General features: G+C 55.1%; 1 protein-coding gene across 2 annotated transcripts in view; it reads left to right on the forward strand.

Moving 5' to 3' along the window:
* The window catches only part of TTC7A (tetratricopeptide repeat domain 7A), a 113748-nt gene that overhangs the window by 40576 nt on the left and 46492 nt on the right, over positions 1–26680 (forward strand). For both annotated transcript variants that reach the window (XM_037066536.1, XM_037066534.1), the window contains 6 exons: positions 3774–3852; positions 4591–4748; positions 5353–5416; positions 14529–14666; positions 16505–16588; positions 20507–20611. In XM_037066536.1, coding sequence (XP_036922431.1) covers positions 3774–3852; positions 4591–4748; positions 5353–5416; positions 14529–14666; positions 16505–16588; positions 20507–20611 — 628 coding nt within the window. The remainder of the gene's footprint in view (positions 1–3773; positions 3853–4590; positions 4749–5352; positions 5417–14528; positions 14667–16504; positions 16589–20506; positions 20612–26680) is intronic.

Consider the following 26680-nt stretch of genomic DNA (forward strand, 5'->3'; position numbering starts at 1 on the left):
AGAAAGCCCATCTGGTTTCCCGTTTCCCTGAGGGGTGAGCTGAGGGTTGCCCCCAGCCCTTTGGAACAGGTCAGCACCAGCTGAGAGCCCGAATCTGTCCCTGTGCAATCCAGGCCACTGGAACTTCTGTATTAGTTTTTCTCTGTGTGCACTTAATAAAATTTGGGATTTGCCCAAAAGGTGTCTGAGGGTGATTATTTCCTTAGCTAAACAATTCCTAAGAGCCTATTTTGATAATCAAAATCCCTTGTAGATTTGAAAATGGTAAAAATGCACAATTTTTGAACACAGGATCTTGTTTATATGCAGTTCTAATTCCTTAGTTGTGTGTGCTTTGGGGGAAGCAGGGACTCCGAGAGTCTGCCCTTCTCTCAAGCCCCCGGGCAATGCCAGGGCCACTGGCCTGGCAGCACTGTTGAGTGGGAATGATGTAGAGACTAAAGACACCGGGAGGACAGTCCTTGCACTGGACTGGGAAGATGGGGACACTGTTCCTCTTGGCTCTGGCCGCCTGGTAGCAGCCTGGGCCAGACTCCAGGGAGGATGCTGGCAGGTGGCCCACAGAGTGGAAAGTCACCCCAGGTCCCAGGAGCCACCAGCCTCCTCAGCCGGTGGGCACTGGGGCAGCCCCCGCCTCCAGCTCCATCTCAGCCTATGGCCACTGGGCCCAGGGGCCGGGGCGGAACTCTCCAGCAGCCTGAGTCCCCAGAGCCGGCCAGTTCTGCTCCTCCAAGAGCTCGTGCGCTCTGTGTCCTTTTTCTCTGTCCTGGTGGTGGCCTGCTGTCCAGCTCTGGGTTCCTTCCGAAGGCGGAGGTCTCGATGGCACCGAAAAGCCTCTGCTGTGAGTTCTTCCCACTGGACTCGAGGGGGCTCCCAGTCTGTCCCTGGGTGCGGTTTTTCAACCAGGGAATCCTGGTCCACAGCCCCCGTGGGTGGGGGATGATGGAATGGGAAAGATGGATGCAAAGCTGGAGGGAGGATCTCCCCAGGCATGTGCCCTCTCCCCCTACTCACTAGCTCCTGAACGTCCATGCAAAACAATGTGGCAAATTAAGTCATAAGTAATATATGAGGCTTAGGACCCAAATTGAAAGGGGAAAGGAAAATAGCCAACATTTGGTGACTCTCTACCACATGCCTTGGTGTGCTTGGGGCTTCTCGAATGTGCATCTTCCTGACAGCACCGCGAGCGAGGAGCCCGCCTGCTATGCGTGGGGAGCCAGGACTCAGAGGGGCTGCTTTCCTTCCCATGGTTACAGATTTAGGATCTGGCTGCAAAACTGGGGTTTTCATGCCTGGTTTCCCTTCTACGACCTGGCTTCGTGGCATAGGAGAACTGGAAGACCCTGGGGGTCATCTAAACCCCAGTGGTTAATAGTTCTCAAACTCGAGTGTCCATCAGAACACTTTGGAGAAAAACCCAAGTTGCCGGGCCACACCCTGGAGTTTCTGATTCAGCAGGTCTGGAGGAGGGGTGGGGGGGATCCTCAGAATTTGCTCTTCTGATAAGTGTTCGGGGTGCCGATGCTGCTGGTTCAGTGACTTTGAGGCTTTGAGAACCTGTGGTCTAAACTAATGTTCTCAAAGTATAGGACGAATAGCTCTCGCCATACACAAGGTGGTCTTAAGTGATACACAGACTTTTTAAAAGTGCTTCTATATTTAATGTCTGTTAGCAATAATAATAACAACAACAACAACAACTAGCACACCAAATCCATGGTTTCGGGTATTTTTTAAAGGTTTTATTTATTTATTTTTAGAGAGTGGGGGAGGGAGAGAGAGAAACATCAGTGTGTGGTTGCCTCTTGCGCACCCCCTACTGGGGACCTGGCCTGCAACCCAGGCATGTGCCCTGACTGGGAATCGAACCAGCAACCCTTTGGTTTGCAGGCTAGCGCTCAATCCACTGAGCCACACCAGCCAGGGCTAGGACATTTTTGATTAAGATAAGATAGCTACTGAAGTAAAAAGAAGCTATAAAGACAAGTATTATGTGAGTAATAACTCTAATGGTAGGCAGCTAGGAGGAAAAACTGTAGATGCGGTATGCAGATAACACAAGTCTGGGAGCCTCTGGCCCGAACTACAGGCCTGACTTTATAGGGCAGCAGACCACGCACAGCCGACAGGGGTGAGCCTGCCTCCCTGCGCCACTCGGCTGAGAGCAGCAGTGTCAGACTTGAACCGTCTCCAAGGACACTGTGGTGCTCTGTCCCACTGACCCCTCCCATGTCTCAGAAGCTCAGAGTGGACTAGAGAGGGTCACTGTGACTCTGACTCCGCCGCACAGGTCTTCGTCTCTATCCTTGGCCTCCAAACAAGGCTCTGTGTTCTCTAATGCTGGTAGTTTGCACATTTGGAACTTGTTTTTGTGCAACCAGAGGCCCCAGAAGACAGGGGCCTTGATCTATAAACCTGTCCCTATGGCTCCAGCCCCCGAAACCCCCAGGAGTCTCTCTTGTGTGTGAGAGTTGCAGGAGGAGCCCACGTGAGTTTCCTGGCTGCCGCCTTTGGCTCTTCACCCTCTGTGATCTTTCCTAACTCGCGGGCCTGTCAGCCTCAGCCTTCCCCTGTGTACCATGACGCGGGCAAGCCCTAGGACACTGGCCCCGCACATACTGTGCACCAGGGCTGTTCTAGGGCTGAGCTTCTGGAGCAGACGGGAGTCTTCAGGGTGCCGGGGGCCAGCCTGTAATCAGAAAGTGACGGAAAAATGTCGTGCTTGCTCCAGAAGAGGAATTAACGGGGTGCAAGAGTGATACAGCGTGGCCAGGGGGCTGGGAAGGCTGCAAGAAGGAAGTGGTATTGGAACGGTGTTTAAAGAATATGCACGGGAAAAGCTGTTGGAGGCCGTGTGAGAAGCCTGTGCCAAGACTTGACATGGGGAACTGTGGCCAGTCACTGAGGAAGGACTTAAGTGGTGGGTGATGAGATGGGAGGAAGATGGGAGGCAGACCCGACAGCTGAAGGCCGAAACGGGACCCTGTAAGCACCAAGGGCACCCACAGTGGGGCCAGCCCGGGGAGGAACAAGATGACTTCTGATGCCGGGTAGACCCTTCGAGGGACGACGGAAGCAGTGTTTCAAACTGCAGGCCACAGCCCGTTAGCGGGTTACAAGATCTATTTAGTGGGCCTCGGCCCACATGTTTCAAAAGGGGGCGTGGGGGAGACATAGAATAGAACTGTTAGCAAGGATTGCAGGTCGTAGGTAACGTTGATAGGTAACGTCAAGAAACTTGCTTCAGTTGTGTGTAAGGAAAATGTGTATATACCCCCGGTTGCAATGTCAAATGTATTTTTACTGTGGGTCACACTGTTAAAAACTTAAAAGTTATTTTAAGCACAGGGCTGACTGGAAGGGGTGATTATCCAGGCCCGAGGTGACGCAGGCCAGTCTGGGCCCTGGTGGAAAGGACTGAGGTAGGGGTGGGTTCTAGTGTTGGCCCATTGCAGAGAGTGAGGGTGGAGGATTTGAGACTGACTGAAGTCAGAAAGGCTGACAGCAGCTCAAGGCTCTTGGGCCGAAATAACATCTCATTTGAAACACTTGGTCTTGGTCTCCTTCGGGGGGCCTGGAGAGAAAGATCCCCCTCTTCTTCGATGGGTGGTGACCTGGCCTTCTAGGGTCCTTGTGTTACAAGTCTGACCTCCCATTCCAATTAATGAATGTTTTCAAATAAAACTCAGGCAGGTGCCTGGTTTGATGAGGATGTCCTCGGGGGAAGGAGGCTGGTAGCAAGTGACCCTGCCTGTGCTGTCTCCCACCAGGAACATCGTGAAAGGCATGCGGGAGCTCCGGGAGGTCCTCCGGACGGTGGAGACCAAAGCAACTCAGAACTTCAAAGTGGTAACGTGGAGGGCTGGGGCTGGGGGCTGGCTCTAGCTGATTTATTCAGGGGTCAAGTTCAGTGGGAGACAACAGAAGTCCCAGCGGGCAGCCCCTGACTCAGGGATGGCAACATGTCGCGTGTGTCCTTTTACTCTCCCCGTTTGTGCTTGTGGTGCACACTGTTTATCGGTCTTGGTGCTTTCCCGCTGAGCCTGGGAAACACCCTCAGCCCCCTTCTCATCTCAGCACCGCAGGCGCCCCTGGCCTTGGATCAGTTGAAACCTACAGCCACCATGTCCTAGCAAGATGGTGGGCTAATTCTTCGGGGTTTTTGACCATGGTAAATAACCTTGACTCTGCTTTGCTGCCCAATGCAGGCTCGCCTTCTTGGGCTTTCAGTCACCCCAAATCAGGGCCAGAGCTGCTTTTCTCTCTAGAACTTTTGGTCAAATATGAGAAAGGTATTGGGTAGCAAGAGCTGCCTGTGCCTGTGGCTTCAGGCTCTGCAAAGGCCTGTGAATACCCTGAGTTATGCCAGGCTCCACAAGCCCAGGAGAAGAGGGGAAAGCACCTCTTGTCTAGGAGAGGATCAAGTAGGAGCCATCAAAAGCCAACAGGAAGGCCAGGTAACCTCAGTGCCGGAGGGGCAGCACTTCGCAAGCCTGGCAGATTTGGTTGGGAGGCAGGTGAAGGGCATTCTGGGCGCATCAGGGGAGAGCCAACCTGTGCCTGGGTCTGAGCCTTGCTCTCTGCCAGGTGGCGGCAAAGCACCTGGCGGGGGTCCTGCTGCACTCGCTGAGTGAGGATTGCTACTGGAGCCCCCTGTCCCACCCTCTGCCCGAGTTCATGACCAAAGAGGAGAATTCCTTCATCACACAAGCCCTGCGGAAACCTCACCTCTATGAAGGAGACAAGTAAGCTCTGCCGGCCCCGCCGGACCACACCCGTCTCACCCCACACCCGGGGTTCGGCCCCCTCTGGGGCCTTCCCTCTGCCCCATGCTTTCCTCCAGCCGCCACCCAGCTCCCCATCAGGCAGGCTCTTCAGGGTCAGCAGGAGCCAAGCAGACTAGGCAAGGCAGGTCTCAGGTGGGGGTTGGCAGGAGACTCCTAGGGGGAATCCCAAGGCCGCACACATTATTTGGGGCCTTCCTCTCTGTATTGCTTAATATCCGACTCTCTTGTTCGTGCCAGTGATTGAAGGTGGGGTCTGTGACCACCCAGTGGAGCTCCTTGCCCAGCCTCTTCATGTAGTGCTGGGCACCGGAGGGGCTACTTCTTCCTCAGGAGCATTTGCAGCATTTCCAGCCCAGCCGCCCCTAACAGCCTTTCAGATCGTAACTCTGGGGCGCGCTACAGGCTGCAGGTGGTATCCGGTGCCTGTGAATTATGCAGGAGGGGGTCACCTTACGGGGGCTGGTGTTGACTCCAGGGCAGAAGGGCCAGTGTGGCAGGTGTGGCGGGCCAGTGGTGCTGCGTGGGGTCGTGCTGCAGCCACGCCACCTTTTGTGTCTTGCAGCCTCTACTGCCCAAAGGACAACATTGAGGAAGCCCTCCTGCTGCTCCTCATCAGCGAGTCCATGGTAAGCTCCAGGGCCTTGCTCTGCCCCATGGGGGTAGGGCTGCAGGGCTTACCGCAGGCCACCAGGTCCTGGCTGAGCTCTGCCTCTCAAGGACATCCCTGAAGCACAATCCGTAGTCTGCCCTCCCCCCACACACTCAGGGATGAGGTGCACAAGGTGTGGGTCAGGTGCATGAGGCTGCCTTTGGGAGATTGGATCCTGCCTCCAAATGAGTAAAGACTGAGCTAAAGAGTCCCCACCCACTTCTTCTGGGATTACAAGGGATGGTTATCAGCAAGTCGGCAGTGCTCGTAGAACAACGTGTGCTGAGTCTGGGGCCAAGTACGGGGGCAGAAAGAGCGTGTGTCCCCGATGTGCACAGCCTGGGCTCAGGTTCCAGCCCTGCCACTCGCTCGCTGAGGGCCCGCCACAAGCCACCTAACCCCTCCGAGCCTCAGCTCCTCACTATGCAATGATAGCCACTCCCAGAGTAAGTGTGCCTGTAAGAGAACTCACTTGTTTGCAAAACTATTTATCGAGCCTCATCTGCTTTGTGGCAGGCCACGTGCTCGCTGCCAGAGCTGCGGCAGCAAACAGAATGGGGGGAAATCCCGCCCTCCTGGAACTTACATTCTAGTGAGGGAGTGGGGAATAAATTCACTAACTGCTAAAATATCCCGGGTGCCAGCGTCTGTGTGCCATGGAAAAATAAAGCAGGGCAGGGAAAAGATGTGCCGGACAAAGCACATGTAAAGGGCTCTTCAGATTTTTTTTTTATGAGACCCATTTCCCCTGGCCTGGGCAGGGAGACACATGCACACTCACGCACACGTGAGCACACACACAGGCCTGGGCCTGGGAGGCGCAGCAGAGGAGAGAGGTGTGGTTGGGTGGTCCAGGAAGTGGTCCGCTTGCCCTGCACTGGTCCAAGGGGGTGGAGTAGGGAGGGCAGGAGCAGCAGAGGCCAGGTGTTGGAGGTGCCATCGATGCCTCGGAGCTTGTAAGCTGGGGACCACCAGGTTGAGAACTAAATCTTTAAAAATGATGCATCTCATAGCAGTGTGCGGAAGTGAAGTTTAAAAATCCAAGACCTCCTGAGCTGGATCCTTGAGCAGCCTGGTACGAATGTTCTTTGGGATACCCAGGACCGTGTGACGGCAGTGCTGGTTTAGAGGACTTTGGTCAGTGGGTGCCTTTGGCCCAACTGGTCCTCTGGCAGAAGGAGGGACGCTGAGCTAGGGGGCAGGAGAGCGTGTCATTCCTCAGCTCCGTTCAGATGTGAGAGTTTCAGTAGAGGGGTGTGGGTATTTGCATCCGAGTGCCACTTGGCCGGGGTGCAGTCCTGACAGGTTCGCAGGGGTGGGCTCGTGTGGGGGAGCAGTTGCTGCAGGGAGGGGACACCTAGCTGCTTAGCCTCATGTGACAATGGCAGTACCACATGCCAAACCTGATTTTCACTGGAGAACAGTACGCTTTCCACAGAAGAAGGACCCTCAGTCTCACCTCAGACTGGACCCCAGTTTCTACTTAGGGAATGTCAGGCGTAGACGAGTCCCCGCTGGGTCCCCTGCACACACCTCGGTTAGCCATCTCACCCCCCACACCCTCAGATGAGGTTGGACTGAAGTTGCCTGTCTCAGGAAACAGGGGTCATTATCATCACCTTCTTGGGCTGAGGGTTGGTCCACAGGTGGGAGGTCAAAGGAGAAACAGGAACAGTTAGTTCTCAGGTCCTTCTCTGCCCGGTTCCATGCTGATACTGCGTAGAGGCAGGCACTATGTTGGCCCTGGGAAAATTAAGTCTCACATGGTTCAGTGTAATAATTATGTTCCTGGCATACCGATTAGGTAAGGTCCAGAACAGGTACGTGTCTTGGTCAAGGTCACATTATTAGAATCCATGCAACCATGATTCTAATCACATCTGTTTCCCTAAATAGCTCCCAAAGCACAGGCTGGGATCTGGGCTCTGTCTCCCCACGGATTTTCTGTGGCCTCTGTTTGCTCTGGGTGCCCAGGGCCAGAGTTCAGGTGCCTTTCCATTAACATTATTCCTCCCCAAACCCTCAAGCTGCCCTAAAAAAAAGGCAAAGAATGCCTTTTTCCTAAAAGGTGGCCCACACTTGAAGCCAAGATGAGTTTTCCTGAATGTGTGGTTTCCCTCTACATAGCTCTTTCCCTTCTTTGCAAGGCTGTGTGGCTGGCTGGGCTGCACAGGGGACTCAGAGGGTCCAGGCCTGCGGGCTAGGTGGTGTCTTGGGAATTCCCTGCAGCAGGCAAAGCAGAGGAGGTGCTTGGACGCTGGGTGGGCCACAGCTGGGAGGAGGCACCTCTCCCGGGACTGGCTGGCTGGCTGGCTACCTCTTCCTCACACCCAATCTGTCACACACATGTAGAAACTTGAGCAGTTCTGGGGGAGAGCTTTGACAATGGACTTAGCTTTGGTATCTCATCTACAGAGGGCTTTCCGCCCAGGATCTGGCTATGTCTCAGAGTGCTTTCTCAGTGACCAGGCTGCTTCTGGCTTCTCTCTCGTACTTGTTGCCTGTTGCCTTCTTGCCTTGTTGCTCACTGTGTGAGCCTCCTGGGCTCCTGCTCTGACCCCTCCAGCAAACCAAGGTTCAGTCTGGCCTCCATGTACCTGCAGGGTTTTCCTTACCTCCCATAATGCTGGCTGGGTCTGCATGCAGATGATAGGGAGGAACCTTTAGCACAGCAGCAGGCTGCTGTGCCTGCTGTTTGGATTCCCCTCCTACCTACAGAATTCATTAGGCTGCAGTGAAAGCTCTTTCAGCACAGTCAGCCCGGGAGGTGTCATCCTAGCGCTCCACCCTCAGGATCGCCCAGGCAGCTGCTCCACGGAGGGGTGCCTGCGTGCTTCCTGCACAGGGCAGCCCCTGTTTTGTGGTTTGGAGCTCAGAGGAGTAGCCTGCACGGGATCTGCGTGTGGGGCTGGTGCCTGGGATATGGTGTTTGTCATGGGCCGACTGAGTGTGATCAGAATAAATAAGTTCCTGTCTTCCAAGAGGTAAACAGACATCTCACAAGTGGTTCCACGGAAACGCAAGAGATGTGAGCTGTAACTGGTTGAAGATTTGTGTTTTGGATTCAGTTTCGGGGCCAAAAGAGCATTTTAAAGTCCACTCCCCCACATAGCCACCTCTCATCCACCCAGTCCTGTTGGAGCAGCGCGCCAGGCCATGCTCGGCACTGGAGACGCAGCTCAGTTGGACCCGTCCCACACGTGCTCCCAGCCGGCGGAGTGTGTGTCCAGAGCCATGGAGGGAATCCTGGCCCCCCCAATCAGATGGAATTAACTCCAATCTTCTGAATCCCAAATGCATAGTCTCCGTTTTGAAAGAGCCACATGTCAAAACCGGCTTGATTTTTCTCGAATAGTTGGGAGACCAGGGAGCTGGTTTCTAAAATCCTGATCTAGGGCATAAAACTACGTGCAGCAGCAAAGTGAATCCTTGGGTCCCTGTTCATCAGCCGCTGGAGAGGTTGCTGCTGCTGTCCGGGTCTTGGGAACTGAAAGCAACAAAGGCCTGGTGTGGGCAGTGATGGGGGTGGCCCTTACTGACTGATTTTTTGCCATACCCAGTGTCAGGCATCTGCAACTTGAATCTGGAACTTGCCATTCACAGCCTCCATGGCCTGTGAAGATGAATAAGTTTCTTACCTTCCTGATCCTCAGGTTTCTCATCTGTAAATGGGGCTAAGAAGGCCTCTCCTGCAGGGACTTGGGAAGATTACGAAAATGATGGTGAAAGTACCTGGGACAATGGGGGTGTCCAACACGTGTCTGTTTTATGCTTGGTTTGACTTAGTTGTTTTAGAAAACATTTAGGTTCAGATCTGGTTGGGAGAAAAATTGATTTGAGGATACCATTTGGTTTTAAAAAAAGAAATAAGTGAAGTGCTTCCTGGGCTTGATTCCATGTGGGACTCAGCAGAAGAGCACAGACTGTTCCAGCTCTTGGCACCTGCTCCGCTCTCACCCAAGGCCCGGCTCTGCGACGGGAAGGGTCTGATCACACTGCCAGCTCAGAACGCTCAGTGCAGTGGGGGGAGAGCCTCTCGCCCTAGCTGGCAGAAGAGCTGTGATTTCTGCGGCGGGAGCCCAATGCAGCTGGCATGGGCCTGGCCCAGGGCTTTGAGAGATGGGACACGTCACAGGGCATGTTATTTCTTGGCTCTGGATGGGCAGCTTGAAAGCCGGTGGTAATCATGTCTTCCACTGGGGGACAACAGCCTAAGTGGAACATGACAGCGTCCTCCAAGGAGGGGCAGGTGCCATGCACAGATGCTTTGGGGAGACTCCTTTCTGGGTCCTTGGCCAATGGAGAGACCATGTCTGAGAACAGGGCTGAGTGGGACCCTGGTCACATTGCCCGAGGCCCTTGTTCTATGCAGAGAAGCAGAGGTTCAGAAAGCCTGGTCTTGGATTTTGCTTGGGTTCTTCCATAAGCAGACACATGTGAGGCCCTCTGATGAACTGGGCAAGCTTACAGAGCACTTTCTCAGAGGTGCCTGGAGGCCAGGAGAGAGCCAGGGAGTGAAGCCAAAAGCCCAGGCTCTGATCTGCATCCCAGCCATCTGTCTGTAGCCCCTGGCGCCCCAGGCCTCAGCCTTCGCGTCTGTAAAATAGGCCAGTGGTATATGAGAAAGTCATTGTGAGAATTAAGAGAAGCCACTTACGAAGTGTCCACAGGTTTGTTCCCTTTCCTCCTCCTACCCTGTTGTACCCAGGGTTAGAGAGGAGAGACAGGGCTGGACAGAAGAAAAGGTTATTACTCTCTGGCCAGCGGAGGGTCAGACCAGGCAGAGGACGAACACAGGGTAGTGGAAGCCGCCCCGAACTGGCTTAGTCTGAACTCCAGGGACCTTCCAGGGCTCAGTTTCCCTGTCTGTGAAGGGCCCACAGTAATTTCATCCTGCCTGTCCATGGGGTCACCATGAGTCCTGAGGAGGTTACAGGCATGAAAATTTCAGCTCCTGAAAGGTTGTGCATGTCACACACAGAAGGGATGGCCGTTTGAATAGGAGTTGGCTGCCTTATGTTTCCCAGAGGCTGGCCCACATGGGAAAATGCACAGTCCCTCATGGGCCTTCTTATAGGGCCTGTGTTTGCTTCCTGGGTATTTGTCCAGAGACTAGATGTGGTTCATGCTGGCTGTGATGATGGGACATATTGAGGAGCACATTTCTTTGGCGTTGTCTCTTCAGACCTGCTGGAAGGCCTGGGATGAATGTCTGTTAGTTGAGGGGAGGCCACCCCTGGAAGGACAGGCAGAGCGTCCAAAACTAGCAGCAGGGACAGTCCCATGAACCCTGCCTGGGATTAAATGCACAGGTTAAACAAAGCGGGGCATCCCCAGAAGCTGGCGGCCTGGGGGTGGGCCTGGGGGTTATGCAGGCAGACAATATTCTGCCATGATTCCAAGACTAGTAAGGACCACGATGGTGAGAAGAAAATTGAGGGTCCATATTGCTTTAAGGGTCACAGGCACATTCACATTCATCACTGCATTTGATCTGGAGGATTTTCTAGTGAGACCATTTAAATGGTGGAAGGAAAAGAGTGTGACTGGGCAGGTTCCTGATGGAGCTGGGAGCACTGTGGGACTTTAATGGTGGTGGGCCCCCAGGGAGGAAGGAGCGGGATAGCTGGGGCGCCCTGGGCAGGGGCTGGAAGCTCTCAAGAGTGTCTGGGGCCCTGTCCTCTGAGGCTTGCTGAAGCCCCTGAGCTGTGCACGAATCTGATCTGATTGTGTTGCACCCCCAACAGCTTAGGCTTCCTTCTTTCTGCCCCATTTCTCCCACCCCACCCTGTTGCCATGGTTACGTACACAGGCCAAGCCCTGCAAGCACTGGAGCATTTCACCGCAGCCCTGCCCCGGAGCCATGGCAACCACAGGGCAAACTTCTGCTTTCGGCTTTCCTTTGGGGAACCACGCTTCCTTCTTGGCACAGGCCTCAGGTCCTGAGAACCCCTGGGAAGGTGCTCTCAGCCGAGGAGATGCTGCTGCAACCCCCTCTTCTGTTCCTGTTCTTACGACCTAATTCCTTCCCACTGTGCTAGAAATCCACCCCTCCCTCCTACCAGGCCCACATTGGGAGACACTGTGTTCTTAAAGGTCAAGGTCTGGAGCGGACAGGAGGAAGTTCCCACACTCGGCCCAGAAATGCTTCTCTCCCAAATATCACTCATTCCACGCACGCGAACCAAGGAAAGTGCTTTGTGTGAGCCTGTACTGGGCCTAGGAGTCTAGAGAAACGTCCCTGCCTCAAGAACTGGGGAACCATTGGATGTGTGAGGGTCGAGGTGGGTGCCCAGTGTTAGGGCAAGACAAGGGGGTCCAGCCTTGCCTGGCAAGATAAGTCAGGGATGTCACTGAGGGGGCAAATGCCCTCACTGAGTGGTGAGGAGGCAGCAGGCACCCACACTGACAGAGGGAGGCACCCACACTGTTAGGGAACAATGATAGGCTGTGGGGTGGGTAGGGAGCCAAAGGGTGAGGATGGAGAGCTGCAGGGACCATCCCACTTGGGGCGGGGAGGATTTTGACTTTATCCTGGGGCAGTCTGGAGGGGGTTGGGAGCTGGGTTCTGGCAGGGGCTACTCTTCAAGGACAGACCAACCAGAGCTGAGACCTTTGTTGACCGCTTGCTGCTCACCTGCCCTGAATGACACTGGCCCGCATGGGCAGGTCCCCAGATCTGAGATGCGCCCTGCCAGACCGCTCCCTCTGCCCCACAGAAAAGCTGCCCTGCAGGCTGCCTGCCCTGCTCCCTCTGCATCAGGACCGCTCTTCCGCCAGACTCCTACCTCAGATCCCACTCTGCACATGCCCGTGTGCTGCTGCTGAGGGTGGGGACCGTGTCTCCCATCCTCTCATTCCCTCACACCCTGTACCCCAAACACTGCCTCGTGGAAGCTGCCTCTCCACCCCATCCTGGGCAGCCAGAGCTGGGGGGCTGCTGGAGGTGAAGGCTGGAGGTGGGGGAGTGGGGAGGAACATGGACGGGCACAGAGCAGGTTCTGGAGTTTTGTGTTCCTACTCAGCTCAGTGAAATAGCTCCTGCCAAGCATCTCCTTAAAATTTCTTTTCCCTTCCTGCTGGTGCCTGTGTGGGTGGATTGCACCAGGAAGGAGGGGGTTTCTCTGGCACTTTCCCTCTTCACGCCTCTCCCTTAACCCTTTCAAGCTCCTGATCTGCTCTTGTTTACCAGGCTGGCACCAGTGCTCAGCCCTTCTGGGGGTCTCCTGGCCTCCCATGCCCTCTCCTAGGGCTGGTCCAAGTCCATGGTGGCAGTGGGCAGCTCTCGCCTATTGTGGACCCCTGGCCACTGGCCTGCCCTCTGCCTGAAATGCCCCTATGGGTGAGTCACTTCCTAGGGTCTTAGAGGCACTGTGACTTCCAGAAGCCTTTATTGGGATGCAGTTCAGGTCCCCATGGCAGGACATCCAGAGCTCGCAGTCCAAAGGCCACTGGGCTTCTGCCTCTGTTACGTACACAGACCAAGCCCTGCAAGCACTGGAGCATTTCACCGCACCCATGTGGGAGCCTTAGCCCCTAACCTGGAGTGGGGGGGTGGTAGTCCTGCCCAGGGAGAGGATGTGAGGACCACCCGTGACTGGAAGTTTTGTCTGGAGCTGACCAGAGGGGTCTGGCTTTTAGGGGCCAGCAGTTCCCCTTAGTCAGTCAGGAAGGCCGGTCCTTGGTCCGAGGTCTGTGTGGAGGAGCTTCTGACCTTCTAGAGAGGGTGGAGGATGCTGGGAAGAGACCCCTTGGCCAGAGGACAGGTGGGAGAGGGGAGGATGCTGGGGGCAGCCAGTGGGGGTGTGTGGTCAGAACTCAGCTTTGCTTCAGTTCTCCGTGTGTGTGCTGGGGAGTGGGGTCACTGCCCTGTTGCTGCTCTACTCAGAAACCCCCATAACTTCTGTTCAGCTATTCCTGAGCCCGAGTGCCATCCCCAGGTATGGGTCCCCAGGTAGGGCCACATGCCACAGGCCACAGAACAAGAGGGTCTGGGATCCCTGATGGTGAGATTTCGGCTTGGTGAGCAGAGCACCCCCTTCAGACTATGGCCCTCCCTCCCGAGCAGCTCAGAGCTACTGAACTCCTTCCTGAGTCTGGGCGCCTGCTCAGAGGCCTCAAGTTTGGGGGAGATTACTTGGGGAAAAACAGAGAGGAGAGAGCTCCATGGTTGGAGGGAGTTAAGGAGAGACCTGTGTGTGGGTGACGGGAAGGAAGTATGGGGGTCCTTATCAGAGGGACTTGGTAAGAGGAGGGGACACTGAGGGCCCACCGCCCGAGTTTGCCTCTGCGGTCAAGCAGCAGAGCCGCCCTCCTGACCTGGACACTGCCCCGTAGTCTCTGCAGCTGCTTCCGTGAGTGAGCAAGTACTGCCCAAACACAGGGAGCTCTTCCACCAAACCACTGGCCTAACTCCTGAAAACGGCCAGTGTCCCAAAGGCAGGGCGAGGCTGAAGGCTCCTCTAGATGAAAAGACTTTAAAGAGACCTGGTGCCCGAGTGCAAGGCATGACCCTGGATTGGATCCTAAAGTGAGAGAAAGGAAACAGCTAGGAAGGTCATCAGTGGGACGGGTGGCAGTCTGAACATGAACTGGTATCGGGTGATAGTGATGACAGTGTCACATGCCCTGACTCAGTGTTTCTGTCGGGGTTCTAAAAAGAATGCCCTCTCGTGTTGAGGGGTAAAGGGTCCTGTCGCTGTAACGTATTATCATGATTGTTATTACATATCCGAGAGAGAAACAAGGCAATTGTGGTGAATGTTAACCATTGGGTTTACTGTGGTGCTTCTAGGCTTGCAACTTCCCTGTAGGTTTGAAATTTTGCGGAAGAAAGCATTGCCTAGCCGAGCTGGAGCCTTCAGCTTGGCTCCCTCACCCCAGCTTGGGCTGAGAGGGGAGGGCTTTCTCTCTCTGGAGAGGGCCTCCGTGGGGGTGAGAAAGGAGCTGGCTGCTTCTGGGAGGGTGGCCACCTGCTTGGCCTGGGTCCACGGTGAAAGGGTGATGGTCCCTGGGCCTGGGAGGCAGGGGCCCTGTGGGGACAGGTTTATTTTCCATCCTCACCTTCCCGAACCCATGTTCCCCCACAGGCTACTCGGGATGTGGTGCTGAGCCGGGTGCCGGAGCAGGAGCAGGACCGGGCGGTGAGCCTGCAGAATGCCTCCGCCATCTATGACCTCCTGAGCATCACGCTGGGCAGGAGGGGCCAGTATGTCATGCTCTCTGAGGTATGGCCCGCCCGTCCCAGGTGGCACACAGAGGAAGCCAGATGGAGCCACCAGCTGTCCTCCTCCACCGTCCCTTCCCTGCCCCCACCCAGGGCGCAGCTCAGATTTGGGGAGGCCAGGCTTGGGACCGTTCCTTCTCCAGGGCCGAGGGTGCTGCCCTTTACTGGCTGGGTGTTTTTTGGTTTTACTAATGGTCTTATGTGTTTTTCTGTTGAAAGTAACACATAGCATTGTACAGAGAGGCACAAGAAGAAAACTATGCATCCCTCGGTTCCCCCAGAGATGACACTGGTGTTTCGTGGCTTCCTCTCTTGGCCGGGTTCTAAGCTGCGTAGACAGATGCCCCCATTCTGCTGGGCAGACCCTGCTGGGACAGTGCTCCGTGGGCTGTACCCAAGGGGTGGTGCCTCTTGGCAGTGGGGGACTAGGGGCACTGAATTTCCCCTTTTCTTCTGCCCCTGCCCACAAGGCACGTGGTACACACGTTGAAATTTCCAGTGTAAGCTGAGATGAAGGTGGCTTTGGGGCCCTCGTCTCCTTGTGGCAGGAATGAGCCTCAGAGGAGTAGATTCTCTTTCCGCGTGTTTCGGAGGGCTCCTGAAAGGGGGGACCGTGCCACCCACCAAGCCCCTGCTCATGCCAGGCTCCATACCAGGTGCCTTCTAAAGTGGTCCCCTGTTTTTTATTTATTTATTTATTTATTTATTTATTTATCTTTAGAGGGGAAGGAGAGAGGGAGAGAAACATCAATGTATGGTTGCCTTTTGTGCATCCCCTGCTGGTAGTTAGCCTACAAGGAGCCAGCCTGCAACCCAGGCATGTGCCCTGACTGGGAATCGAACCTCGATTGTCTGGTTCGCAGGCCCGCGCTCAATCCACTGAGCTACGCCAGCCAGGGCTAAAGTGGTCCCCTGTTTTAATGTGGAAGGATAAGGGGTGTTCTCTCAAGTTTACTACAAGGAAGGCGAGGCCCCAAGAGCTGGTTTCTGCCTGAGAAGGCGCAGGGAGTGCGCACCGAGCCAGCATGTGGCCCCAGGCCACTGAGCTCTTCCAGTGTGTGCTGTCTGGTCCTGTGCCCTGCCCCCGCCCCCTGTCTCACCTGACCGTGGCCACACAGGAATCCTGTGCTCATATACTGGCAGCCTCTGCCTCTAGCCCCTAGGACCACTTCTGCCGGGGGTTGTCGGGTCTCACCAGGCATCCCCTGGTGCAGGCTGCCCAGGACCAGCCAGGCCAGCAGAGCAGTAGGTTTTCTCCGTGGGCGCAGAGAACAAACAGCAGGTTGAGGAGGAGCCTTTACTTTTGGGCGGCATCCTAACCACCGGCTTTGTAGTCGGCCTGCTCTGCCACTTCCAGGCCCCGTGACTGGCAAGTCATTCAGGCCCCAGCTTCCTCCTCTGAGAAATCAGGGGACCCACCTCGCAGGGTGGTCGGGAGGAGTAAATGAGTGCAAACATGTAAACCACTGAAGGCGACGCCGTGCTCAGTATTAACAAATGTTGGCTCTTGCACTTTCATCGGATGTCTCCATTTTGAAAGTACTTTGACAAATCTCGTTTCATTCACTTTTCACCATGGCCTTGCAAGATCATTCACATGCTATGGGGGTAGGAGCCGAGGGTCAGAGAGGGTGAGAGACTTGTGTGGGATAACACAGCATGCCAGGTGCACAGACGGGTTTCCCCTGGAGTTTTCTAGCCAGAACCAAGTCTAGCCCCCTGCAGCCTCCAGAGGGCAGTGACTTGGGCAGTGATTACCCTGGAAGAGTGGGCTGGGCTGGGGGTGGGGGGGCGGTGTCCCAGCAGGGAAGCGCTGACCAGACGTCTCCCTGCCCCCAGTGCCTGGAGCGGGCCATGAAGTTTGCATGTGGAGAATTTCACCTTTGGTACCAAGTGGCACTCTCCATGGTGGCTTGTGGAAAGGTAAGCCTGAGGGTTGCACATCACTCTCAGGGGACTCTGCTCTCCTCTGGTCCCTCCCAGAGGAGGAGGTGGGGGACGGCAGGCAGGCAAGCAGGTGTTCAGAAATGTTGTCAAGCAGCTGATTTTCATCTCCAGGAGAGTGAGGGCACGGGAGGGCATGCACAGACCCCTGTGTGCATCCAGTGTGCACACATGAGTTACGAGTGTGCCGGGTGTGCAAGTATGTGTCTGGGTGTGCTTTTCACTCATGGGGCACTGGGGCAGTTCCTCAGGTAAATTGATGGGTACAACGGCATGAGACAGGTGTGGGGAGTAGGTTCCAGCAAGGGGAACATTGTTTCATTGGGGTTGTAGCTGTCTTCCCCCCCCCTCCCCGCAAGCATGGAGTCAGAAAAGGACCTGCCCGTGAACCTGGAACTGACCATATCCCAAGTCAAAGGGCTGCATTTGCTCTCCACCCACCAATTCCTGTTTTAACACCCCTCATTTTTCTTCGGATGAGAATCACACTTACATAAGCCTCTATTTTAAGTAGTGACAGGATCGGAAAAGCTTTCCGGGACTGGGTGCTGGGGCTCTTGGAACTGAGGATGCTTCGAAGGCAGGAAATAAGATGGCATGAGCTCGCAGATCATTCCAAGAGCTGTAAACACCCAGGGCCCTTTCATAGGGCTGAGGGAATTCCTTGCCCGCGCGCCCATCTGTGCCACCTGCCATTTCTAGCCCTGCAGTCGTCTCCAGGGGGGGCCCTCCTAGGCTTGCCAGCTCCTCCATCACGCGTGGAGGCTGTGCAGGCTGGGTCCTGGCAGGGAGAGGGAAGGAGAGCAGGTGCTGTAGCCTGGCAGGTGGGAAATACAGCCAAGAATCAAGAGGGGAGCCTTCTCTGTCCCCGTCCTGCCTGGCACTTGTCATCTCAAACCTCTTCCCCCTCCCCTACGAAGCTGTGGCATGATGTGCCCTGGCTCCACGCTTAGCAGGACCTTGTCAGGGCTCAGGGAGAGCTCAGAACAGAGATGGGGAAGCAGGAACAGGGGGATGGAGCGTACATGGAGCTGGGCAGCCAGCTCATAGTGGCATGTGACAGTTTCTTCCTGTCCCCAGGAAACAGAAAATGCCTCCAATTTTGTAATAGTGAGCATGGACCAGAAGGAGAGGCTCAGGCTACAGGGGTCCATAGCCTCTGTGAGTCACAGGCCCCAGTGAGGTGCTAAGGAAAGCTGGGGACCCCTGCTCAGAACAATGTATCACACGCAGGACTTGGCTGTAATTTCTGCAGTTGCTCCTGGAAGGCCCCAGGCTCTGGAGAAGGTGTCACATTGGCCTGGGAGGGGTGGGGTCTTCCACCTCCTTACTGAGAAGAACCAGGCTCCAAGGGGTCCAGACACAGCCTGGCACATCCCGGCATCCCTGGCACATCCCAGGGAGCTGGTGTCCTGGCCCAGCTCCTTCACACACCAGCAAGGTGCACACAAGAATGGGCTCAAGATGGGGAGCGGGGTGATTGGTGTGTTCCTCACACAGGAGGCCTGAGACCCTGGGCTATGCCCACCACTGCATTCCGTGAGGCAGGGGATTGTCCCAGAAGCACACGCTCCACCTCCCTCAGGAACCCTGCCCACCAGATGGGTTGGCCTGGTTGGCCAGACCTCGCTGTTTCCAAGATCCTAAGGTTTGGTACCTGTGATTGTGCCCAAAAGATCTTCCAGGAGGTGAGGCCGGGCAGATATAAATACCTCTGGCACTTCAACCTGCAGGAAGAAAAGATGAATTCCATGTCATGATTTAGGCCGCTCTTTCTTTTGGTCTCCTCAGCAAGCACATTGGCTGCGTTGCTAGGTAACCAGCATGACAAAAAGGAAGAAAAGAGCCGGCTGCTCTGACTGTGGAGTCCGCAGATGGCTCCTTAAATAGCAGCATTGCTGGTCTGTGCAGGGGTAGATGTGAATTTGAGGGGTCAGGGCTAGAGAATGCTGTATTTTAAGGATGCAGAGGTCAGCGGCCAGCGAAGGAAGCCTGGAAGGGCCTTGAAGCTTGCTGGGGTTGTGGCCAGAGGGACTGTGCTGAGAGTGCTGGGAGCAGTGTCCACAGGACAGGGTCTTGGAAGAGGCAGATAGCCTGGCAGCTCGTTCAAGCACCTCCTGCAGCCCCTCTTGCTCCAGCCTGTGCAGGGTGCCCTGTGCAATCTCCCAGCCTGCCAGAGCCCGTCATCTGCTAACACCCCCTTGTACATGGTCCTCATGTTTCCTGGGAGAGCAGTTGGTGGGGGGGTGGTATTTGCTCTCCCAGCCTTCCTGACAGCCAAGAGCCAGGGCCTCTTCCCAGTTGCCACAGAGACTCCACTAACCCTTGCCCGGTGCTGGGCACATAGCAGGCTATTAGCTGGAACATCTGGTATTGGCCTAGTAAGCCTGAGCCCAGAGCCCAGGGGTATCTATCACATCTGGGCTGAGAAAAGCTCTTCTTCCTTAGCTAGTGGCAAAAGGATGGGTAGTGTAAGAGGCAAGGGTCACACATCTGCACCTGCCGGTTCCTCACACCGTGCTGTGGCCGAGCGAGGCCCCAGTTCCTCAGCATCACCTCTGGCAGTGCCAGGGAGGGAGTGAGCTGATTATGGCGAGGAACACAGCCCATGATAGGGCCCTGCACATGGGAACTGTCGAAGTCACGGACGCATATCCATGCTGACCTGGGGCTCGAATAGGAAGGGAAGTGTACACACGGGGTGGTGGGTGGCGAGGATCACTGCTGAGTTTCATGGGAAAGTACTGGACTCACTCAAGAGGTCCCAGCCTTGAGTGAGTATGTGTGAGGGTGGGTACACAGAGGCCTCCTCTCTGGCCAAGATAGGCACTGCAGAAACAGGATAGGGCAGTGGATACAAGCTAAGAGCAAGACTATTCAAACACCTGCTCAGCTACTTGTGGGCATCGTGGCTTTGAATAAGCTACTTAACCTCTCTGCATTTCTGTGACCTCATCTGTGAATGGGGATGTAGCACCTACCGCACAGGAGAGTTGTGCAAATTAAATGCTTTATTATTTATAAAGCACTGGGAACAGGGGTGAGCAGGCTTTCTCTGAAGGGTCAGAGAGTTACGTGTTTGACTTTGCAGGCCGAACAGTTTCTGTGGGAACTACTCAACTCTGCCTTAGCGCCATGGAAGTAGCCACAGATAAGACATATGTGAGTGGACGCAGCTGAGTTCCAGTATTTACTCACAGAAGCAGGGGGAGGGCCAGTATGGCCCTCTGACTTACAGCTGCGTTTGGTCCATAGTAAGATCTAGATAAGTGTTGCCGGTGTTCTGCTCATTGCGGTGATTGGCTATATCCCTGCCTGGCTCTGGATGCTTTCCCCGCCTTGGCCCTCTGTCCACGCTCGGCCACCCTCCGTGGGCCCAGTGTGACCCTGTCTCCATGGCTGAGGACCCCAGTCTGGAGGTCCTCTCTGGCTCTGCCATCTTGGCTTCTCTCCTTGTCTGCCAGCCTTTACACTTCCCCCCCACTCCCTACCACCGGCCCTGCCTCCACATCGCCACGTGGTTTTGGCCTGATCTCATCATCTGTTCACCCAAGGGCGTTGGACTCAGGTTTAAGAGAGCCCCTTTCTGCCTGTCATATATATGTGGTTCACATCGGAATTCCTTTTAAGGAGCTTCCACCCGTTGTCACCTTAGCTGCTGTCATCTCACTCTGGACAAGGGTCACAGCCTCCATTCTCCAGATGAGGCAATGGAGGCCCAGGAGGGACTTGCCTGCCCATACTGCCTGGGCTCCTACTGGGCCCTCTTCCTGGCCCTTGGGAGGAAAGGGGTGCAGAGCGAGGCCTGGCAGTTTGGGAGCCCCCACACTGTGCAGGAGGTGCCATGTCGGTTGCCACCTAGGGCTGTGCGTGATGGCATTGCCTGCTCTTCTGCAGTGGGCCTACGCTGTGTCGCTGCTACGGGAGTGTGTGAGGCTGCGGCCCTCGGACCCCACCGTGCCCCTGATGGCCGCCAAGGTCTGCATCGGATCCCTGCACTGGGTAAGTGAGCTTCGAGGGCAGGGCAGCAGGGCCCAGGTCCTGGCAGCTTCCTGCAGGAAGATGGCAGCAGGTGGGCACGAGACAGGGACATGTCCATCTTGCTGTGTATGTGAGGGTGATATAAATGACAAAGTATGGGGAGAGCTGGATGGGTCAGGGAGACTTCCTGGAGGAAGAACTCTTGGACTAGGCTTGGAATTCTGGGGAAAATTCACACAGGCTGGCAGCAAGCCCTTCTGCCACAGCTTGCTTTCCCCAGCCCCGTGATTAGCAGGGAAACCTCTTGCTCCCCAAGTCTTTTCAGGGAGACTGCTGGCATCGTGCACCCGACAGGGAGAGCAGCCTTGGGATGTGGGTGGTACGTGGGTGCTGGCAGAAAGGAGCCACCCAGGCTGAGCAGTACAGCAGAGGATGGGGGTACGAGCTGGAGAGCACAGTGAGGGTGGGCTCACCAACCGTTCGCTCACAGTCCTACATATTCCTAGGGCTCCTGAGAGGGGCCTCAACCCCATCACGGAGATGAAGCCCGAAATACCCACCTCGCTGAGGTGGGGCGGGGAAGGGCATCTGCGCTCCCAAAGGCTGCCAGCTCTGAGGTGTCTGTGGGTCCGCCCAGCCAACGGCCGCCCTTGCCAGGAAGTCCTAAATTTAGGGCTTCCCGCAGTGGAGGAGCTGTTTCCCTCTGCAGCATAATTACAGTAATTATGTGCATTCAGATTACATGGTAATAAAATTAGGATCAAATCAGTCCAAATTGAAATCAGATGAGTTAGGAGCAAAGTAATCAATGACAACATAAATAGAAAAGCCCAAAAGGAAACTTAAGCATGCAGACTTGTCATCTGAATCGGGGAGGAGGGTGAGTTGTTTAACCTCAGCCGAGAGCATATTTGGGTTAGGGGGCAGGTTGGAGCCTGGGTTGAAATCGGGTGCAGGCTAGGGTGGGTCCTGCGGGGTTGGGGGCAGTCCTGGCGGCCCTCCCTGACCAAAACCTCACCTCTGCAGCTCCCTAAAGCTTCGCTTATACCTGCCTTGGACACTTAGCACCTCACATGGTAATCATTGGTGTTTCTTGAGGGCAGGGCCTGTCTCTCTTCCTTCTTGAAACCCCAGCCCAGGCTNGTTAGGGGGCAGGTTGGAGCCTGGGTTGAAATCGGGTGCAGGCTAGGGTGGGTCCTGCAGGGTTGGGGGCGGTCCTGGCGGCCCTCCCTGACCAAAACCTCACCTCTGCAGCTCCCTAAAGCTTCGCTTATACCTGCCTTGGACACTTAGCACCTCACATGGTAATCATTGGTGTTTCTTGAGGGCAGGGCCTGTCTCTCTTCCTTCTTGAAACCCCAGCCCAGGCTTCATGCCTGGTGCTCATTGGGTGAATTCTACTTGCTGATGAGCACAGACACAGGGCACCAGGTTCTGCCTCATATGGAACTTGCCTTCCCAATTAGACAGGGAGCTTCTTCACGCACCGTGCCCTGCCCCCTGAGCCCCTCTTCCCCACACAGAACCCTGCACATAGTAGGTGTTCACTAATATCTTATAGAACGACGCCTGCCCCAGCTGGCCAGGAGGGCCGGGTGTGGGGCGTGTGCTTCTGGTTCAGTGGTTCTCCCTGGCTACCTGCGTTACTGCTGGGCCGAAAGCAGGCTGCTGGTAGCTGAGGGCAGCCTGTTCTCCAAGGAGGCCAGGGAGAGATGGCCCTGCACCCTCTGTTATCAAGGCTTTCAGCGGGAAGAGTTGGTCTGACTGCAGCACACAGAGGGGATCTTGTGCTCCAGGCAGGGCATGGATCCTGAAAGGTGTCCGACATCACCTCTGTCCCCTGCCTTCGTAGCTGTGCTGACTCACGTCAGTCCCCGGCAGGCCCAGCCATTGCCCAGCCAAGCTCTGTTAGCAGGGGACAGAAACCCAGGGGTGGGCAGCTTGGCCCAGGGTGCAGAAAGGGAGGCTGAAACTGGGGCATCTGAAAAACGGGTTGTGCTGGATAAAACCGGACTGGGCGGCCATGTGCCCAGAGGCGGAGCACCTGCTGTCCCCATGTCCTGTCCGTATGCCAGAGCCAGTGTGGGACATCCCAGGCTGGCTCTGGGCCTGGAGGTGGTTAGGGAGGGGGCGGTGGAGGGATCGTTACTTGCTGGTTGATAGGGCATTTGCAGTGGGGTGGGAGCAGCTGGCACAGCTGTGGGACCAGGTGGGAGGCTTAGCCTGAAGCTCCCCTGGGGGACAGTCATGTGTGGCCTGCTTTGGCATGGCCAGCATCCTGCCAGGGTCCCCAGCCAGCTACTTGGGCCGGGAGAAGAAGAGGGAGATGTAAATATTTTTTAATATCCCTTCAAATGCAGTCATTTAGAATCCCTGAATTTGAAGTGTTGACTCTCTTCTAGGAGGACGGAGGTGGGCTAGTGCACGTGTGCTGTGTGCCGAGTGCAGAAAGGGAAGGAGAGGAGGTTATGAAACAGAAGCAGGCCATGTTCCTTTTTGGTGGTACTGTCTCTGGGCCTCTTGGCCTGATGGGATTGTGTGGGTGGTAGAAAGCATGCAGGCTTTGGAGGCAGAAAGAATGGGGGTTCAAATCCCCGCCTGCCCACTTAGTGCTATGTGACTTTAGGGGAGTGCTTTGCCCTCGCTGTGCCCCACCTGCAACCTGGAAACACCCACTGAGGAGTGTCCCTACTTAGCATGTTGCAGGTACCAGGGAAATGGCAGCTACCGCTGGGACAGCCTCTTCAAAAGAGCAGGCTCCCAGAAGGGATGTGCTTTTGTGTCTTTGCCTTCGTTTTTCAGATTCAGGGGTGGGCAGAGCCAGGGAGAGGGACGACGCGTTGATGAGGCAGGGAAGAAAGAACGGCCGCTCTGCCGCCCTTGGCTTGTGGGGATTAGGAAGAGTGCCCACCCCTCCCCGAAGCACAAAGGTGCATTTTCAGTGGAGCAGATAACAGGTCCCGGGCCCTGTGGGACGGGCCTAAGGGGAGCCTGGAGGTGCTCTTTAAACAAGCTCTGCAGGCTCAAAAGCGACCTCTCTCCAGTTCCCAGGAAGAGGGGAGGAGGGCACGACCTCTCTGGCCCACTGTGGGCCCAGAGGGAGGCAGCCTGCCAGTGAGCAGGATGGGCAGCGGAAGCCAGTCTTAGGTGGGGACCAAATTGGGACACCTGGAGAGATTCAGGAACTTGTAAAGTCACTTTTCCTACTACGGAAAGCAAAAAGCATGACACCCTCTAGTGCATCTTTCCCCAGAGGGTCAGAGAGAAGAAAGAGGGAGAACCACAGAGGACAGCTGCAATTCGGGCAGCTCAGAAAGAGCCAAACATAGATCAGGAGACCTGGGCTGGAAATGCAGTTCTCCCACTTGCCAGCCAGGTGACCTCGGGTGGGTCCCCTAAGCTCCCTGTGCATCAGAACCTTCAACTGTGAAACACTGGTCTCACCAGGTGGCCACCATGCCAGGAAAGGTCAGGTGAGCACCAACTTGCTCTAGAATTGCAAGAGAGGCCGAGGACCTCCACCTGGGTTTTGTGCAAAGTGACACGGCTGCCATAGGTAAAGGAGACATTAAAAGCAGTGTATCGTTAGGAAGGACATGATTTAAAGAAATTTTGAGGATCCTCATTCTACAAGTATTTTGACAAGGGTGAAGGGCTCAGTGCTGTGGCCTGAGCAGGTCTTGCAGAAGCAGGAACCACAGCTACAGAGCTATGTGCAGTTGTTTCTAGGGCCACGGGAGGAAGCGTCTGGAGATTGGAAAGGACCAATGAGGTCCTGGGTGGGAGAAAGATACGGCCAGGGTGGGTGTAGATGGGCAGACACTGGGCAGGCGTTGGGCAGCTCAACCCAGTTTGACACCCATTGGTGGGTTGTGAAATAGAACTGTTTAAAAAATGGAAATAGACTGTTAGAGAAGAGGATAGAAAATATCCACATGTGCCCCACAGTGGGGGTGAGTGCTGGGACAAGGGGTAGGTGGTGTGTGTGTGTGTGTGTGTGTGGGTCCTGGACCACCAGCCGGGGGTCGGGGTTTGGGCAGCCTGCCATAGTGGACCGCATAGGGCTGTGGAGACCCAGCCTGCCCTGGTGCAGTCGCTCCTCTCCGGTGACTAAGGATCAGGCAGAGACAAAGGCAGGTAGTCGTGTTCCCTCTCTGGATTCAGGAGGGTCTTTGATGTCACTTCTTGATTTGTCGCTGCGATCATGTAGTACAGGGGAGGGATCTGGTCAGATGGCACTTGTACATCTATCAGGTTGAGACTAAAAATCCTGGAAGATTGAACTAATTATAGGTATAAAATTACAACTAATAATGACAGTTTATACTTATTCAGGCATTGCTCTGAGCATTCACCATGTCATCTGAGCAGGCCTATGAAGCAGACAATTATTATCCCCATTTCACAGAAGAGGAAATGGAGGCACAGCAAAATGAAGTGACCTGCCCAAGGTCACACAGTGGATAGCCACACTGGGATTTGAGCCCAGTAAGTCCGGCCCCAGAGCATGGAGAGCTGTTTGTGGGTATGGAGCTGACTCTGGACTTAGGGTGGATTATAGTCTCCAGGACAAATGTGGAAAAGCCATGTTCTCAAGGGCGGTAGGAATCCCAACTCTTGTCTTAGATGAAGGAGAATTGTGCACACATGCTTGCTCGTGCGTGTGTGCTCTTTCCTTCTGTGTGTGTGTGTATATATGTATGTCTGTTTTCTTTAAATATATATATATTTTGTTTTAAAACATATTTTATATTTAAAATGCATGTGCATTTGGGGGTTGTTTATCATTGTATATTGTCATACTTAATAGACCCGATTTTATTTCTTTTCTTTATAATCACTGAGTTGGCTCCACATGTGAAAAGCTGCTTTGTTTCCGGTAATGGAAATCAAAATGGTGTTCACCATGTAGGAAACCAGTGCACTGAAGCCTTGTGAGTTTGATCTGAGACAAACACCAACTTAGTGATTGTTTTAAACATGTGGACTTCAGGCTGGCAAGTAGGGGTGATGGAAGGCTGCTGGCCTGGGGGTCAGAGTGGACCACAAGTTGGACAAGCCAAGGATGGTGAGCTCTGCTCATCCAGAATGTGATGTGCTGAAACTGGGTGGTAGCTTTTCTCTGCTTGCCAGTCATCGCTGAGCCTTCTGCCCAGCACCCTCTGCGTGGGCTGCAGGCGGTAGAAGCTGCAGTTGGCCGAGTAGAAGGACATGGGAAGAGTGTTTACACTTGGAGTGCAGTAGGTTTCTGGATTCTTTTTATAGCTTGTACTTGGAGGTTTATAAAAGAGCCTGTTCTTTTTGCATGAGGCATAATGAGGCCCAAAGACTGTGCGATGAGACGCGTCCGCAATGGGATATGAGGAAGGAGAAAAGGTGCTGTTTGCTCACTCACCCTTCCTGAGATTCCTGCTGCCTCCAACCCCCACTGTGAGGCCTCCTTGGACACCCCCAGCCACATGATGGCCCCTCTGCTAAAGCTCCCGTGTCCCATGCGAGCTTCACACAGTGTAGCCTTAGTTAAGAGCCACCTTGTTCTGCAGGTGAGCTCCTTTGTGTTGGCCCACAGGGTCCCATGTGAGCTCTCCAGGCATCCTGCACTCTTGCCACTGGGCAGCCCCAGCCAGGCCCAGCACAGAGTGTGGTGCTGCAGAGGTCTCCGTGGAGGTTTGTAGGGAGGAGCAGTTAAAGTGAGGGGGGCAACTCCATGCTGTGCAGATGAGGATCTCTGGGGCCCAGAAACTAAGTGAGTTGCTGAAGGTCCCATGGCTCTCAGGTGCCACGCCAGGATCAGAGCTGGTGTCAAGCGGCCTGTGCTTTCCTCCCAACCTGGCTCTGACTTCAGGCCCCTGTAGCCCTCCTGAGTCCTGCAGGGCCTGGTGCTCTGGAGACAGATCTCAGCATCTCCAGCCTTGGCCCTACCCAGCTGGGCAGTGGGCAGCAGACAGCAGTAGGGTTTCCTAAGCTACTGCCCCCCCTTGAACCCCAGATCCTCAGCTCTGATGGTGTCAGAGGCCCAGCTCCCCGATTCCCTCATTTTTTTAATGACCAGCCTGTCAACCTGGAGGTTGCCCACCACCCTGGTCAGCA

The sequence above is a fragment of the Sturnira hondurensis genome, unplaced genomic scaffold (genome assembly GCF_014824575.4).
Source record: "Sturnira hondurensis isolate 20B ecotype Veracruz unplaced genomic scaffold, ASM1482457v3 Scaffold0016663, whole genome shotgun sequence".
In the NCBI taxonomy this organism is placed as follows: domain Eukaryota; kingdom Metazoa; phylum Chordata; class Mammalia; order Chiroptera; family Phyllostomidae; genus Sturnira; species Sturnira hondurensis.